The sequence below is a fragment of the Orbicella faveolata genome, unplaced genomic scaffold (genome assembly GCF_042242905.1).
Source record: "Orbicella faveolata isolate gen_17 unplaced genomic scaffold, um_ofav_v1 contig_25, whole genome shotgun sequence".
Lineage (NCBI taxonomy): Eukaryota > Metazoa > Cnidaria > Anthozoa > Scleractinia > Merulinidae > Orbicella > Orbicella faveolata.
In genome coordinates, this window is record NW_028301553.1 from 25,682,501 (window position 1) to 25,699,940 (window position 17,440).

At 42.1% G+C, this 17,440-nt stretch overlaps 2 protein-coding genes and 1 long non-coding RNA gene across 5 annotated transcripts in view; 1 reads left to right on the top strand and 2 right to left on the bottom strand.

The window, feature by feature from the left end:
- Positions 1–11,655, bottom strand: part of LOC149109651 (uncharacterized) — a 143,795-nt gene extending 132,140 nt beyond the window's left edge. The window contains exon 1 of the mRNA XM_089293509.1: positions 6,722–11,655. The gene's annotated coding sequence lies outside the window, so the exon portion shown is untranslated. The remainder of the gene's footprint in view (positions 1–6,721) is intronic.
- The window catches only part of LOC110068546 (uncharacterized), a 63,735-nt gene extending 51,631 nt beyond the window's left edge, over positions 1–12,104 (bottom strand). Inside the window, exon 1 of one of the 2 annotated variants that reach the window (XM_089293507.1) lies at positions 11,987–12,104. In XM_089293507.1, coding sequence (XP_089149633.1) covers positions 11,987–12,104 — 118 coding nt within the window. Of the gene's footprint in view, positions 178–11,986 lie in introns of those variants that run through there. The other variant, XM_089293506.1, reaches the window with a different exon arrangement.
- LOC149109663 (uncharacterized) lies at positions 11,746–13,737 on the top strand. 2 transcript variants are annotated; one of them, XR_016208398.1, is made up of 3 exons: positions 11,746–11,826; positions 11,931–12,317; positions 13,222–13,737. It is a non-coding gene; the product is annotated as an uncharacterized LOC149109663 (long non-coding RNA). The 2 variants fall into 2 exon arrangements; XR_016208397.1 differs by lacking the exons at positions 11,746–11,826; positions 11,931–12,317 and adding an exon at positions 12,325–12,850.
- The last annotated feature ends 3,703 nt before the right edge of the window (positions 13,738–17,440 follow it).

Genomic DNA, 17,440 nt, shown 5'->3' on the forward strand with positions numbered 1-17,440 from the left:
CGATAAAATAACGGCGAAAAAGTGTTAATCTCTCTCCAAAATCCTTTTTTTTGGACGTGGAAACAACTTTTCGCCATACATTTCCTTCTACCGACTCGCAATGTTTGCCCCCTGGCGATCCCAGAGTTCTTTGCGCATAACATGGGTATCCGATTACTGGCAACTCATTCATTGAGTTTGAAACGAATAGAGCGCGATATTTGATCAAGTGTCGACCTAATCGTAAAAACTCTTTTTCCTTGGCCATCGTAGCTTTAGAAGAAACAAAACACAAACCGCGGTGATAAACATGGAACCAAAACGCACGTTAAACAAAGTTAATTTCCTTGACGCTTCGTATGTACAACATACATCTTCAGAAGTGACCGTTAACTAGATTACAATCGAAATTTAAACGCGAAGAGAAAGAAAAAGACTGGTATCTAATAATATGTAACAAGACTAATAGTTAATAACAAACAGATGAGTGAAAAAAAAAAAATTTACCATAATAATAATAACAATACAAAATGCTAGTAAAGAAAAAGTTTTTCACTGCCAACGTTTTCATTCAAGGCTGGCTTTAAATCACGAATTAACAATGTTTCCTTAATTTTACAATGTATATCTGACCTACCAGTTGCTAAGATATCAAAATTGTCCCATTTAATATTATGACCCGTGGAAGTAACGTGATCCGCAATGGCTGAGGTGTGACCGCTTTTAGCAAGGGCCTTAAAATGTTCAGTTTTTCTATCGTGTAGTCGACGCTTTGTTTTTCCTATATAAAAATCATCACAGTCCCAGCAGCTTGCCTTGTAAACCACCTTAGACATCTGAGAACGGCTGAACCTGTCCTTGTACGGGAAAAAAGATTTGATTCGGCGGGTGTTTCGGAAAATTATTTTAACGTTAAAACAACCATAAAACTTATAGATACAAGATTTAAGTTGCTGGGTAATTACTTTACTTTGGAACCCTAAAAATGGTAAAACAATGAAGATTTCTCTCTTGGGAACTGTAGTGATAGGGTCTTTAGGTTTGTTTTGATGTCTATTCACTACATCGTTCATGTTGTACGTGATGATACCACGGGGATAACCATTGCGTGACAATAGCTTCCTGAGATCATCCAAGGCAGACTGTAATGATGAAGACGATGAACAGATGCGAAGACAACGATAAGTAAGGGTGTGGATGTTTCGATATCGAACAGATCATAGAAAACTGTTTAAAGTGCTTTAATGGAATCGAGTGTTCCCTAGAATACACTTGAGACAACGCCTTGTTCTATCTAAAAAGGTGTTATATCGATTACAAAATCACGCGACACACTTGCGTTACTATGATCTCTAACCTAGTGATACGATCTCTCGTTACATCCCTTCTTTTCTAAAAAAATCAAAGAATCAAATAAATCAAATTGAGTTCTACTTAAGTCATGTCCTGTTTTGTTTGTCCCTTTGCTTTAGCAAACATAGTCCTTCAAGTACAAAGGGGTCTTGACAACTCGACCAGAACGAGTTTGCTTTACTCCCGCCCGCTGCTTTGTTAGCGCTGAATCGCCTGCTGGAAGCTTTACTGGTGTCTCTGGAGAGGGCGCTGTCTGCGACGAATTGAATGGTGAAGTTGCGGTTTCTTGGGCTGCTGGTGTATTGATGTCCTGTGGCATTTGATCTGTTTGCGGCTGCATTGGCTGTTCTTTAGTTGCCTTAAGATGTTGTCTGTTACGTCGTAAGATGGAACCATCTTCTGTAAGGACATTGTATGACCTAACATTGACTTCTTCCTGGACTGTAGCTTTCTTCCATGGTTCTTTCCTGTTCTTTAAAGGCTGTAGTCGCACTGTTTCACCTTTCGCTAAGGGTAGTAGATCTTTAGCATTTCGATTGTAATAGAATGCTTGTTTCATCTTGATTTTGTTCCTCTCTTCCTGGACACTTTCAGCCAACTTTGGTTTGAGAAGGGTTTCTCTTGCCGGGAGTAGTGTTCTGGTCCGACGGCTCATCAGGCGCTGAACCGGACTGCTTCTCATGCCTTCGGTGGGCGTGTTCCTGTGATCGAGAAGCGCGAGCCAGGGATCTTTTCCGTCGTCATGTGCCTTCCTAATCAGCCTTTTGACCGTCTTGACAGCACTTTCGGCTAGGCCATTGGACTGCGCATGTCCGGGACTTGAGGTGACATGATCGAACTCCCACTCACGTGCAAATCTACGGAATTCGTCCGAGTCGAACTGGGGACCATTATCCGAGACCACTTTGTCGGGGATGCCATGTCTTGCAAAATGCTGTTTCAGCTTGGAGATAACAACTTTTGACGTTGTGCTGGATTCCATTCGATCAACTTCCCAGAAGTTGCTGTAATAATCCACTGTGACAAGGTAGTGACGGTTGCTGAATTCAAATAGGTCAACAGCTACCTTGGACCAAGGCTTGTCCGGTACGTCGTGCGGGTGGAGCTTTTCCTTCTGCTGTGACATTTCGAAGGTTCTGCAGACGTCACACCGATTGACATAATTCTTCAGGGCAGCTGTCATTCCTGGCCAGTAGACACTCTCTCTGGCGCGTCTCAAACATCCTTCTAGGCCAATGTGCGATCGGTGGATTCTGGCAAGAACTTCGGACCTGAGAGACACTGGAATTAAACATCGATCTCCCTTGAATACGATTCCGTCTTCAACTGAGAGCTGGTCACGCACATCAAAGTATGGCGTTACTTCGGCAGGAAGATCGTTTTTGGTTTCAGGCCATCCGCTCTTGATCACTCTCTGGAGAGCTTGAATTGAGCTGTCTTTCAGACTTTCTAGGCGGATGTCCTCCAGACTAGCGCTACGGATCGGTAGGAAGTCGACCATCCGTATTTGCTCGATTTCCTTTTCAATGGACAGAATTTCACCGTTCCTGCTGAGAGGTGCTCTTGAAAGCGTGTCAGCCAAGTACATATGCTTGCCTGGCTTAAAATAGATCTCAAGATCATATTTCTGTAGGCGAAGCAGCATTCTTTGGAGACGCTTGGGAGCAGCCACGAGAGGTTTCTGGTAGATTACCTCTAGTGGTTTATGATCGCTTTCGACAAACACTTTTCGACCGTAAGTGTACTGGTTGAACTTCTCTGCTCCAAATACGATTGCTAGTAGCTCCTTCTCGATCTGTGCGTAGTTGCGCTCTGTATCCGTCAGTGAGCGGGACGCATAGGCGACTGGCTGGCCATTTTGTAACAGTGTGGCTCCAAGACCAGTGTCTGAGGCGTCACATTGTAGCACAGTTTCTTCCGCAGGATTGAAGTATCTCAGGACGGGTGCTTGAGTGGCTGCTTGCTTGATTCTTTGGAATGCATTTTCATGTTCCTCGCTCCAGTGCCACTCAGCATCCTTGCGAGTTAGCTGCCGAAGAGGCTCACAGATATCAGCCAAATTTTCCAGGAATCGTGTGAGATAGTTGGCTAGACCTACAATTCGTTGAACACCTTTCACATCGCTAGGTCGACTCATTTTCTGGATGGCTTCTATCTTGGATGGGTCCGGCTTTAGGCCGTCTTTCGTTAGCACATGACCGACGTAGGGGACTTCCGTCATCCTCAGTTTGAATTTCTCTTTGTTGAGCCTTACCCCCTTGTCTCTGCATCTTGCGAGGAGGGCTAGCAGCTTCTTGTCGTGATCTTTGACAGCATCTTGTAAAGTGTCACCTTCGCCAGTGATAAGAATGTCGTCTGCGACCGTGCGTACACCTGGAAGGCCTTTAATTGTTTGATCTAGGCGGTGTTGGAAGTATTCGGGCGCAGGGGAGATGCCAAATGGTAGTTTAAGCCAGCGGTAACGCCCAAATGGAGTGCCAAAGGTTGTAAGGTAGCTCGAAGCTTCATCCAATTCCACGTGCCAAAACCCATTTTTTACGTCACAGACGCTGAAAACCTTGGCTTTTGACAAATCTGGTAATAGATCATCAATGACCGGAAGAGGATAGTGGCTACGCTTCAATGCTTTGTCGAGTGGCTTTGGGTCAATACACACTCTCAACTTGCCATTCGGTTTCTTGATTACCACTAGACTTGACACCCAATCTGTTGGCGTGTCGACTGGTTTGATGACTCCGATTTTCTGTAGACGAGCTAGTTCTTCTTTTAATTTTGGCTTCATGGCCACGGGTATTCTTCTCACAGGCTGCCTGACTGGTTCCACAGTGCCGTCGATCTCTAAGTGAAGCTTCTTCTCTAGTCTTCCTTCTCCGTTGAAGACATCATGGAATTGGGCGGAAATCTGATCCATAGTGAGGCCACGTGCTTCGGTTTCCTTTTGAACTGAGGCGATGTTTTCGTAATGCACTTCGACTAGCTTCATTTGCTGAACTGTTTTTGAACCCAACAGTGGAGTGCATGCCTCATTGATGACCACAAAGTCTACTTCGTGCTCTTCGTTTAGCTTGGGATTTAATAGAGGTACTCGACATTTTCCGATTGTCTGCATTTTTGAGCCATTAAACATGCTTAAAACTTGCGTGCATGGCGTGACTTGACATTGTTTGGGTAGGGTGTTTTTGCTGATAACATTGCATGTTGCTCCGCTGTCAACTTGGAAACGAACTGGTTGACCTCCAACTGTCATCGTTGCAAAGATCTTCGATGTAAAAAGCGAGCTGTCAACGTTGTTGACATGTTCTTCTGATCCTTCGAGAGAGAGCATGAAACAGTATTCCCCTTCGCTTGAATCTTGTGACTCTGATGGGGTGCCTAATTGATGGATGCGTTCTTTCTTCTCTTTTTTAGAGCTTGGATTTTCTTGCCTACATACTTTCGCCAGGTGATTTGCTTTTCCACATTTCGTGCATTCCTTTCCAAACGCGACGCATTTATCACGCGATCGCTCGTGTTTCCGGCCACAGTACTTGCAATCCACGAGCTTTTTTCTGTTCTTGTTCTTGTCCTTGGATCGGTGCTTTTCGTTCTGACTAAGGGCATTCACATCGCCTTTGCCACTCATGGCCTTCATCTGCGTGGCCGTTGTCTCCGCTGATCGGCAGGTATTAACGCATTTCTGCAGCGTTAATCCAGCTTCTTGGAGTAGTTTTTTCCTAGTTCCCATGTCACGAATGCCACAGACGATCCTATATCTAATTAGTTCATCCTTTAGCGAACCGAAATTGCATGTTTTGGCTAGGACTTTAAGGGCCGTAAGATACTCGTCGAACGATTCCCCATTTTCTTGATTCCTGTTGTTAAAGCAGTAGCGTTCATAAATGACATTGGTTTGTCCGATGCAGTGCTTCTCCATTAACTCTAATACCTTGCTCATTACCATCTTGTCATCTTCTCTCTCAAACGGCAGAGAATTGTAAACTTCTAACGCGTCTGATCCAATGCACGTAATAAATGTTGCCACGCGTATTTGGTTTTCTTGCTGGTTGAGGCGAGATGCGATTTCGAAGGAATCCCATACTTGTTTCCACCTTTTCCAGTTTTCGGCGATATTGCCACGTGTATCCAAACGCGACGGTACAGGCAAGTTGCTCTGAATTGCATGAGGCGGTATGACAGGTACGGCTTCATTTTGCTGCGCTACGCTTGGTGGACTTGCATCAGCCGAATCGTCTTGACCAGGCGTAGGCATGATCTTGCAGACGTTAGGCTCAGTAGACTTCTGACACCATGTTTCGATATCGAACAGATCATAGAAAACTGTTCAAAGTGCTTTAATGGAATCGAGTGTTCCCTAGAATACACTTGAGACAACGCCTTCTTAACCGCGCGGCCATGGGCCGAGCGCGGTTCATGGTTTACCCGTGGTTTTTTTAACCGCGCGGCCATGGGCCGAGCGCGGTTCATGGTTTACCCATGGTTTTTTAACCGCGCGGCCATGGGCCGAGCGCGGTTCATGGTTTACCCGTGGTTTTTTAACCGCGCGGCCATGGGCCGAGCGCGGTTCATGGTTTACCCGCGGTTTTTTAACCGCGCGGCCATGGGCCGAGCGCGGTTCATGGTTTACCCGTGGTTTTTTTTTTTTCGACTTCGGTGCGAGCAGACCCAAGCTTCCACTCGGCCAAATTTTGAGTCCCGCAACCTGTGATGTTTACTCGCCAAAAGCTGTTGAAACAATAAATCTCATCTTTCGCGGGAATAAATTAAAAACCCAGCGCTCGTCAAAAATTATATTTTTTCACCAGAAATTTAGCGCGGAACATATACATATTTATATTTGTTTGAATCGTCGATGAAATGACCTTTTCCGGATATTTTTTCCTTCGGGGTCAACCGAAACCTCAGATTACAAAATCACGCCGAACCCACATGTTGCAAAAAAATCTCTTCAAAACCCTGACTTCGAAGCGATATAACACTTCAGCGTTAATAGCTACCACACATCGGCAGGCGGTAAATCTATTCGTTAACAATCCAACTTTATCGTGTTAAAATTTCAGCGAAATCGAACAAAACCAGAATTAATTAGAATTTTTTTGTGACCTCACTTCTCAGACTTGTCCTAACAAAGGAAGCAACGGTCGCCCATAGCAACCGAAAAACACCAACATAACAAAGCCGACGTTTCGGCCAAAAAACTCCACAATTATCGCCTGAGAGTTTAAACTTGAATGGGAACATCTTTTTCGAACCTTTTTCAACTGATTTAGACGAAAGACTGGCCTCGGCGGGCTACAAAAACGACAAAGAGAAAAAACAGAACAAGACAGCAGAACAAGCCGATAATATTTCATCGCGTGGCTTTCGACACGAAAACGAAAATACAGCTTACTTCTGGATAAATTCAGCCTTAGAAGCCAGCAACCGGTCCCAAATTACTTTCTGTATCCTTACAAATGTCCTGATTTCCATCTCCGAAAGATTTTGCCCCAATTGTGAGCAAATAAACATTTCGCCGGCGGCGACCGCCATTACGGTGGCTTGCATACTAAATTAGCTAACTTAACAAAATTCTCCCGAGGGGGGGGATACGACAAATTTGGTAAGAATCAAAAGTAACGCCAATTTTCTGTCACGTTTTCAATCTGTGGTCACTGGAGTGACCAAAATCGATACATCGGTCGGGATAGGGTTTTTTTATGACTTGTGTGACTACTTTGCTAGCCCTTTACTCGTGGAAAACACCAATTAAATTTAATCATGACTTTTAAGAAAGAAAGCTGTTGTTAATAGTGTTATTATTGTGTCGTTGATATCGTTCATGCCCATACATATCCCGAAGAAAGTTCTAGATTAAGACCATTAAGTCATCGGAGATTTGTCAACGGCTACCACTGATGGTGCAATAATACAGTTTGTGTTGATCAAGTGATGTGATGTCTACAGTAAGAAAAGAATCATCAATGACTGCTTTGGAATGTGCACTGCGTTCCGACGGTAGTGCTAAGCAAACAGTTAAATTTTAAAAGCGCGGTTATAAGATCTAACAGATCTTCTTGTTTTTTTTCGACTTCGGTGCGAGCAGACCCAAGCTTCCACTCGGCCAAATTTTGAGTCACGCAACCTGTGATGTTTACTCGCCAAAAGCTGTTGAAACAATAAATCTCATCTTTCGCGGGAATAAATTAAAAACCCAGCGCTCGTCAAAAATTATATTTTTTCACCAGAAATTTAGTTCGGAACATATACATATTTATATTTGTTTGAATCGTCGATGAAATGACCTTTTCCGGATATTTTTTCCTTCGGGGTCAACCGAAACCTCAGATTACAAAATCACGCCGAACCCACATGTTGCAAAAAAATCTCTTCAAAACCCTGACTTCGAAGCGATATAACACTTCAGCGTTAATAGCTACCACACATCGGCAGGCGGTAAATCTATTCCTTAACAATCCAGCTTTATCGTGTTAAAATTTCAGCGAAATCGAACAAAACCAGAATTAATTAGAATTTTTTTGTGACCTCACTTCCCAGACTTGTCATAACAAAGGAAGCAACGGTCGCCCATAGCAACCGAAAAACACGAATATAACAAAGCCGACGTTTCGGCCAAAAAACTCCACAATTATCGCCTGAGAGTTTAAACTTGAATGGGAACATCTTTTTCGAACCTTTTTCAACTGATTTAGACGAAAGACTGGCCTCGGCGGGCTACAAAAACGACAAAGAGAAAAAACAGAACAAGACAGCAGAACAAGCCGATAATATTTCATCGCGTGGCTTTCGACACGAAAACGAAAATACAGCTTACTTCTGGATAAATTCAGCCTTAGAAGCCAGCAACCGGTCCCAAATTACTTTCTGTATCCTTACAAATGTCCTGATTTCCATCTCCGAAAGATTTTGCCCCAATTGTGAGCAAATAAACATTTCGCCGGCGGCGACCGCCATTACGGTGGCTTGCATACTAAATTAGCTAACTTAACAAAATTCTCCCGAGGGGGGGGGATACGACAAATTTGGTGAGAATCAAAAGTAACGCCAATTTTCTGTCACCTTTTCAATCTGTGGTCACTGGAGTGACCAAAATCGATACATCAGTCGGGATAGGGTTTTTTTATGACTTGTGTGACTACTTTGCTAGCCCTTTACTCGTGGAAAACACCAATTAAATTTAATCATGATTTTTAAGAAAGAAAGCTGTTGTTAATAGTGTTATTATTGTGTCATTTATATCGTTCATGCCCATACATATCCCGAAGAAAGTTCTAGATTAAGACCATTAAGTCATCGGAGATTTGTCAACGGCTACCACTGATGGTGCAATAATACAGTTTGTGTTGATCAAGTGATGTGATGTCTACAGTAAGAAAAGAATCATCAATGACTGCTTTGCAATGTGCACTGCGTTCCGACGGTAGTGCTAAGCGAACAGTTAAATTTTAAAAGCGCGGTTATAAGATCTAACAGATCTTCTTGTTTTTTTTCGACTTCGGTGCGAGCAGACCCAAGCTTCCACTCGGCCAAATTTTGAGTCACGCAACCTGTGATGTTTACTCGCCAAAAGCTGTTGAAACAATAAATCTCATCTTTCGCGGGAATAAATTAAAAACCCAGCGCTCGTCAAAAATTATATTTTTTCACCAGAAATTTAGCGCGGAACATATACATATTTATATTTGTTTGAATCGTCGATGAAATGACCTTTTCCGGATATTTTTTCCTTCGGGGTCAACCGAAACCTCAGATTACAAAATCACGCCGAACCCACATGTTGCAAAAAAATCTCTTCAAAACCCTGACTTCGAAGCGATATAACACTTCAGCGTTAATAGCTACCACACATCGGCAGGCGGTAAATCTATTCGTTAACAATCCAGCTTTATCGTGTTAAAATTTCAGCGAAATCGAACAAAATCAGAATTAATTAGAATTTTTTTGTGACCTCACTTCCCAGACTTGACCTAACAAAGGAAGCAACGGTCGCCCATAGCAACCGAAAGACACGAACATAACAAAGCCGACGTTTCGGCCAAAAAACTCCACAATTATCGCCTGAGAGTTTAAACTTGAATGGGAACATCTTTTTCGAACCTTTTTCAACTGATTTAGACGAAAGACTGGCCTCGGCGGGCTACAAAAACGACAAAGAGAAAAAACAGAACAAGACAGCAGAACAAGCCGATAATATTTCATCGCGTGGCTTTCGACACGAAAACGAAAATACAGCTTACTTCTGGATAAATTCAGCCTTAGAAGCCAGCAACCGGTCCCAAATTACTTTCTGTATCCTTACAAATGTCCTGATTTCCATCTCCGAAAGATTTTGCCCCAATTTTGAGCAAATAAACATTTCGCCGGCGGCGACCGCCATTACGGTGGCTTGCATACTAAATTAGCTAACTTAACAAAATTCTCCCGAGGGGGGGGGATACGACAAATTTGGTGAGAATCAAAAGTAACGCCAATTTTCTGTCACCTTTTCAATCTGTGGTCACTGGAGTGACCAAAATCGATACATCGGTCGGGATAGGGTTTTTTTATGACTTGTGTGACTACTTTGCTAGCCCTTTACTCGTGGAAAACACCAATTAAATTTAATCATGACTTTTAAGAAAGAAAGCTGTTGTTAATAGTGTTATTATTGTGTCGTTGATATCGTTCATGCCCATACATATCCCGAAGAAAGTTCTAGATTAAGACCATTAAGTCATCGGAGATTTGTCAACGGCTACCACTGATGGTGCAATAATACAGTTTGTGTTGATCAAGTGATGTGATGTCTACAGTAAGAAAAGAATCATCAATGACTGCTTTGGAATGTGCACTGCGTTCCGACGGTAGTGCTAAGCGAACAGTTAAATTTTAAAAGCGCGGTTATAAGATCTAACAGATCTTGTTTTTTTTCGACTTCGGTGCGAGCAGACCCAAGCTTCCACTCGGCCAAATTTTGAGTCCCGCAACCTGTGATGTTTACTCGCCAAAAGCTGTTGAAACAATAAATCTCATCTTTCGCGGGAATAAATTAAAAACCCAGCGCTCGTCAAAAATTATATTTTTTCACCAGAAATTTAGTTCGGAACATATACATATTTATATTTGTTTGAATCGTCGATGAAATGACCTTTTCCGGATATTTTTTCCTTCGGGGTCAACCGAAACCTCAGATTACAAAATCACGCCGAACCCACATGTTGCAAAAAAATCTCTTCAAAACCCTGACTTCGAAGCGATATAACACTTCAGCGTTAATAGCTACCACACATCGGCAGCCGGTAAATCTATTCGTTAACAATCCAACTTTATCGTGTTAAAATTTCAGCGAAATCGAACAAAACCAGGATTAATTAGAATTTTTTTGTGACCTCACTTCCCAGACTTGTCATAACAAAGGAAGCAACGGTCGCCCATAGCAACCGAAAGACACGAACATAACAAAGCCGACGTTTCGGCCAAAAAACTCCACAATTATCGCCTGAGAGTTTAAACTTGAATGGGAACATCTTTTTCGAACCTTTTTCAACTGATTTAGACGAAAGACTGGCCTCGGCGGGCTACAAAAACGACAAAGAGAAAAAACAGAACAAGACAGCAGAACAAGCCGATAATATTTCATCGCGTGGCTTTCGACACGAAAACGAAAATACAGCTTACTTCTGGATAAATTCAGCCTTAGAAGCCAGCAACCGGTCCCAAATTACTTTCTGTATCCTTACAAATGTCCTGATTTCCATCTCCGAAAGATTTTGCCCCAATTTTGAGCAAATAAACATTTCGCCGGCGGCGACCGCCATTACGGTGGCTTGCATACTAAATTAGCTAACTTAACAAAATTCTCCCGAGGGGGGGGGGATACGACAAATTTGGTGAGAATCAAAAGTAACGCCAATTTTCTGTCACGTTTTCAATCTGTGGTCACTGGAGTGACCAAAATCGATACATCGGTCGGGATAGGGTTTTTTTATGACTTGTGTGACTACTTTGCTAGCCCTTTACTCGTGGAAAACACCAATTAAATTTAATCATGACTTTAAAGAAAGAAAGCTGTTGTTAATAGTGTTATTATTGTGTCGTTGATATCGCTCATGCCCATACATATCCCGAAGAAAGTTCTAGATTAAGACCATTAAGTCATCGGAGATTTGTCAACGGCTACCACTGATGGTGCAATAATACAGTTTGTGTTGATCAAGTGATGTGATGTCTACAGTAAGAAAAGAATCATCAATGACTGCTTTGGAATGTGCACTGCGTTCTGACGGTAGTGCTAAGCGAACAGTTAAATTTTAAAAGCGCGGTTATAAGATCTAACAGATCTTCTTGTTCTATCTAAAAAGGTGTTATATCGATTACAAAATCACGCGACACACTTGCGTTACTATGATCTCTAACCTAGTGATACGATCTCTCGTTACAGTGGATGAGGTTTATCTTGTACTTGCGAGGTGTGAAGGAGTCCCATTTCGTGTAAAGGCCAGTGAAAGTTTTCTTACGGTAAATGGATGTTGAGAATGAATTGTTATGGCGTTTGACAAGAACACCTCGCAAGTACAAGATAAACCTCATCCACACCCTTACTTATCTATGGCGCGTCTTAGGTTCGAGATTCCACGGGAGCAGCTGCAATATCTTGCCGATTATGAAATCAACTTACCCGACATGTCCAGAGCCCTTGGTGTGAGTGAGAGTACCATTAAAAGACGTATGCGGGAGTACAATATCTCCATTACCGACAGGACGACAACCATTAGTGATGATGACCTTAATAACATGGTAAGATCCTTTCATAGGGATTTTCCAGATGCGGGATATCGGAGGGTCCAATCGCAGCTAGTGTTGCGCAATATAAATGTGCCCCAGCTGAGAGCCCGAGAATGCATGCAAAGAACGGATCCGGAGGGACTTGCAGTGAGATGGTTATTCCTTACACCAAGAGCTGTGTACTGTGGCACATGGCACATAGACGGGAATCATAAATTGATCAGGTGAACCTTATTCGTAATTGATTATAAATAAAATTTATTCAGATTTATTGCGCCTAGTTTCTAATACAGGTGGTTGTTGGTTAGTCTCCTTCCCAGCCGGTTTTTTTTGGGGGGGGGTGGTGGGGGGTGTCACGCAACGCTCTCTCCAAAGAAGCGTTGCGTGACACCCAAAAAACGGCTACGAAGAATGTTGGTTTTGAAACGTGATGTTAATTCGTTTTTTGTCGCAGGAACTTACTTTACCGTAGATGTTATCAAGTAATTGTCACTTTCAAACAAGGCCTTACTTACTTACTTAATCTACTGTGGTTGACCAGCCTTCAGCTGCTATGTCCGTTAGGGAAATAGTCATAACCGCTAGGTTTTGCGTACGTGTTCTCCGGTTAGATATATCCACGAGGTTTTCCTCGATTAGGTCAGTTCAAGTGCAGATTTCACTGCGTCAACTTCTACTCGGCATTGGGCCATAGTTTCTCTATACACTGTTACTCGTCTATTCTATCAAGTCAAGTTCAGTGCGTGTGCAAACCAAAGTGAGTAATCTATTCCTTGTTCTTTAGGATTAGTTCTTAGGTTTTCTATTGTTATTTGTTTCGGTTGAGTTTCCTTTTATCGTTACTAAATCGGTTAGTTAGTTCTGTATGCTCGGAATCGCGCTTGATTAGGTCCATATCTCCAATATAGGGTTATTTTGCCATAAAGGTACCGTCCAAGTTACACACCGTGTAGCCTATTAATCGTTTTCCAGCCTTCCGTACGATCAGTATAAGTGCCGATTATGTTACACTTCCATGTTACGGACATTATTGAGAATGCTAGCAATAGTTTCTTCATTTGTGTTATTTTATCTTTATACTTCGGTATGTTAGTTACGTTAGCTTCTATTTTCGTTATTGTATTTCAGTTCGAACCGGCATACGGTTTACATCGACTTACGGCTAAGCTTACAGCACGTGGTTTAATTCTACCTTCGTCTTGGCACGTGATTCGTTTCATTTGAGTTTGTATGGAACATTGATCTCTGTCAACTAAACTCCGTTTACATCGTAGTCAGAAGTTCTTGTCGAGTTCGTTTTAACACTACGCACTGCTCTACGCATGTGATTACTTGGATTTTTGGCCTGCTATATTCTGTCCTTGTAACTCACAAAGAAGACTAGTTGTTGGTAGTGAGGACAGAATCCATGAAAGGACAGCAAAGTATGGACTCATGTATTTTTAAGTTTCAGATGGAAGATTGTAGTGCATGGTGGAGTTGATGGATGCACAAGATTTCCAGTATATCTTAGAGCTGGAACAAAGAATACCGCAGCTACTGTTCTTGGCCTTTTCCAACAAGCAGTGGTAGAATATGGACTCCCCTCAAGGAATTTTTAATAAACCCTTGTTAAAATAAAGTGTACAGTAGCCTCCAACAAAAGCACTTTTCAGTCATCAAAATGCTTCTCAAGGCAAATAGATTTTCAAATTTTCCACGGTCTTCATCCCATTGCCCTCCCCCCCCCCCTGCCCCCGTGCAGGAGGAGGTAAGCCATTCCGGCGCTCCTCTACATCATGACCCTAGAGTCTGCCGCCTACTTTATGATTTCCTCCTGCTACTTTATTTCAATGAATGAGTTGCCAGTAATCGGATACTCGTGTTTGCACAAAGAACTCTGGGATCGTCAGGGGGCAAACATTGCAAGTCGCTTGAAGGAAATGTATGGCGGAAAGTTGTTTCGACGCCCGAAAACATGGTTCTGGGGAGAGATCAACGCTTTTTCGCCGTTGTTTTATCGCGAATGGATTTTGGCAATGTTGATACATGGAAAATGTAAGTTTTTGTTTGAATAACCGTGAAATAAGTGATAAAATTTACCGATAAACTCCCTTTTGCTTGCGTGAGGTTTATTGTGAAATACATTGAAGAATATTGAAAATTTCAATACACGTCTGATCTCGAGAGGCTACCCGGAGCAAATGGTAGAAAAGACCCTCCGAGAAGTTAAATATAAAGACAGAAAAGAAGCTCTGAAACAGAAATCGAAAATTGCAGAAGGAACAACTACCCTTTGTGTCGGGCAATTTCACTCAACCGTCAATACCAAACTTTGGAAAGGATAATCACGCAAAATGGCACTTTTAAAGACCAATACTCAGAGATATATTCAAGAAGCCACCCTTGATCTGTTATAGAAAAGGAAAATCACTGAATACCTGCTTGTAAAAGCAAAACAAAGGCTTTGAGCAACATAGTAGCCACACAGCATGAGTCGCGCGGACTCATTTGTCATTAAATCAACCCCAGAGAGTACAATGATCACCAGCGGGCTTATTTCCAGTATTATTACTTGAATGACCGAGCTTTCAAATAAGCCAAAAGTAGCCTGTACACAACTTAAAAGGCTTTACTGGGTTATTTCCTCTCGATTTATACCTAATTAATTTTGTAATATTTTCAGACCATTACGCGATGTAAATTTCACAATAAACCTCACGCAAGCAACAGTGTTTATCGGTAGATTTTGCCACATATTATGCGGTTATTCAAACAAAAACTTACATATTCCACATATCAACATTGCCCAAATCCATTCGCGATAAAAACGACGGTGAGAAAGCGTTGATCTCTCTCAAAAATCGTTTTCTTGTACCTCGAAAATACTTTTCGCCATACATTTCCTTCTAGCGACTAGCAATGTTTGCCCCCTGACGATCCCAGAGTTCTTCGCGCAAACACGGGTATCCGACTACTGGCAACTCATCCATTTGAAAACCCTGATCACATGTTATGTGTATTATTGTTGGATCCACGCCTACGCGGAAAAGACGCCTGGTAGAATCGAGAAGTCAGAAAACGCGCATTTACAAATTTTTCAAATCAGAATGTCGGCTCAGCAGCGAGATTTCATTATGAACTAAATGGCTTGTCAGGTGCCGGCATGGGATGTTTAGTTGAGATGTTTAAACTAAGTAGTACGGTATTTGGTAACTAATTACATTGAAAGTCAGAACATGCCGGACTTAGAATTCGAGAGAAGTCAGGAAACGTGGAGAATTTTGTTCAAAGGTCAAAATATGCCGGATGTTATGATTTTAGTATTCAGGAAACGTGGAATGTATTGTTTCGGAGGTCAAAAGAGAAGCGTACTGTCTAATTTCAAAGACAGGAAATGACAGGCATTTTACTTAGCAGGTAAGGAAAGGTGGAAAAGTTAGTTTTTATTTTGACCCTGAAAACGCGCCATAGATAAGTAAGGGTGTGGATGAGGTTTATCTTGTACTTGCGAGGTGTTCTTGTCAAACGCCATAACAATTCATTCTCAACATCCATTTACCGTAAGAAAACTTTCACTGGCCTTTACACGAAATGGGACTCCTTCACACCTCGCAAGTACAAGATAAACCTCATCCACACCCTTACTTATCGTTGTCTTCGCATCTGTTCATCGTCTTCATCATTACAGTCTGCCTTGGATGATCTCAGGAAGCTATTGTCACGCAATGGTTATCCCCGTGGTATCATCACGTACAACATGAACGATGTAGTGAATAGACATCAAAACAAACCTAAAGACCCTATCACTACAGTTCCCAAGAGAGAAATCTTCATTGTTTTACCATTTTTAGGGTTCCAAAGTAAAGTAATTACCCAGCAACTTAAATCTTGTATCTATAAGTTTTATGGTTGTTTTAACGTTAAAATAATTTTCCGAAACACCCGCCGAATCAAATCTTTTTTCCCGTACAAGGACAGGTTCAGCCGTTCTCAGATGTCTAAGGTGGTTTACAAGGCAAGCTGCTGGGACTGTGATGATTTTTATATAGGAAAAACAAAGCGTCGACTACACGATAGAAAAACTGAACATTTTAAGGCCCTTGCTAAAAGCGGTCACACCTCAGCCATTGCGGATCACGTTACTTCCACGGGTCATAATATTAAATGGGACAATTTTGATATCTTAGCAACTGGTAGGTCAGATATACATTGTAAAATTAAGGAAACATTGTTAATTCGTGATTTAAAGCCAGCCTTGAATGAAAACGTTGGCAGTGAAAAACTTTTTCTTTACTAGCATTTTGTATTGTTATTATTATTATGGTAAATTTTTTTTTTTCACTCATCTGTTTGTTATTAACTATTAGTCTTGTTACATATTATTAGATACCAGTCTTTTTCGTTCTCTTCGCGTTTAAATTTCGATTGTAATCTAGTTAACGGTCACTTCTGAAGATGTATGTTGTACATACGAAGCGTCAAGGAAATTAACTTTGTTTAACGTGCGTTTTGGTTCCATGTTTATCACCGCGGTTTGTGTTTTGTTTCTTCTAAAGTGTCGACCTGTCCTGGATGCGATCGCGCTAAAGCTGACTAATTAATTGAGTTGGAATCGACGACTGTCGAGCTGCATTCGTCACATGATTTGTACAGGTATGAACTGCAGTGGTAAAACCAACGTTCTATAAAATAACACATTTATACAGTAGTATACCTTTTCTTAAAGGGGCAGGAAGATCTCTCCTTCGTGGTGCCTGTGCAGCCATCATTTGAGTGAAAATCAGAAAATGACAACAAATTTCGAAAAGGACGCGCTCCCTCACAATAGGTCCAAAGTGGCCAATTGCCAATCAGGTTTTGATTACGTGACAGAAGTTGGTCGCCCATCCCTGAGCCTCGAAATAGAGCAGCCTCGTTCGCACGCGGGGATCTGTCTCGCACCATAAGGGGCTTGAAAAGGCAATTCTTCGACAGTCGACGGAACTCTTCAAAATGCTTGGGAAACTGAAAACTTCATATTGTTAGATAGAAGAAAGGTAAAGCTCTTATGCTAAGTTTATCCCGTGGTCTAGTATTGTTAATTATTTCCATGCGAATACCGAGAACTTTATCAATTTTCCCGATATTTTTTGCATTTTTAATGACGCATTAAGGTGACTGAAAACAGTTTCCAGCACTGTGGCGGATCCAGACCTTGAGCTAAGCGGCGGGTGGGGGAGGGGCGGTTTTGTTTTGTTTGCCCTGCCGGCTTTTCTTCCTCCTGTGTTTTTCTTTTCTTTTTTTTTTTTTTTTTAATCTAAAATAAGGGTGGCGGAGGGGGGCCAGGGGGCGGGGGCCCCGGGCCCCTCCTATCCCCTAGATCCGC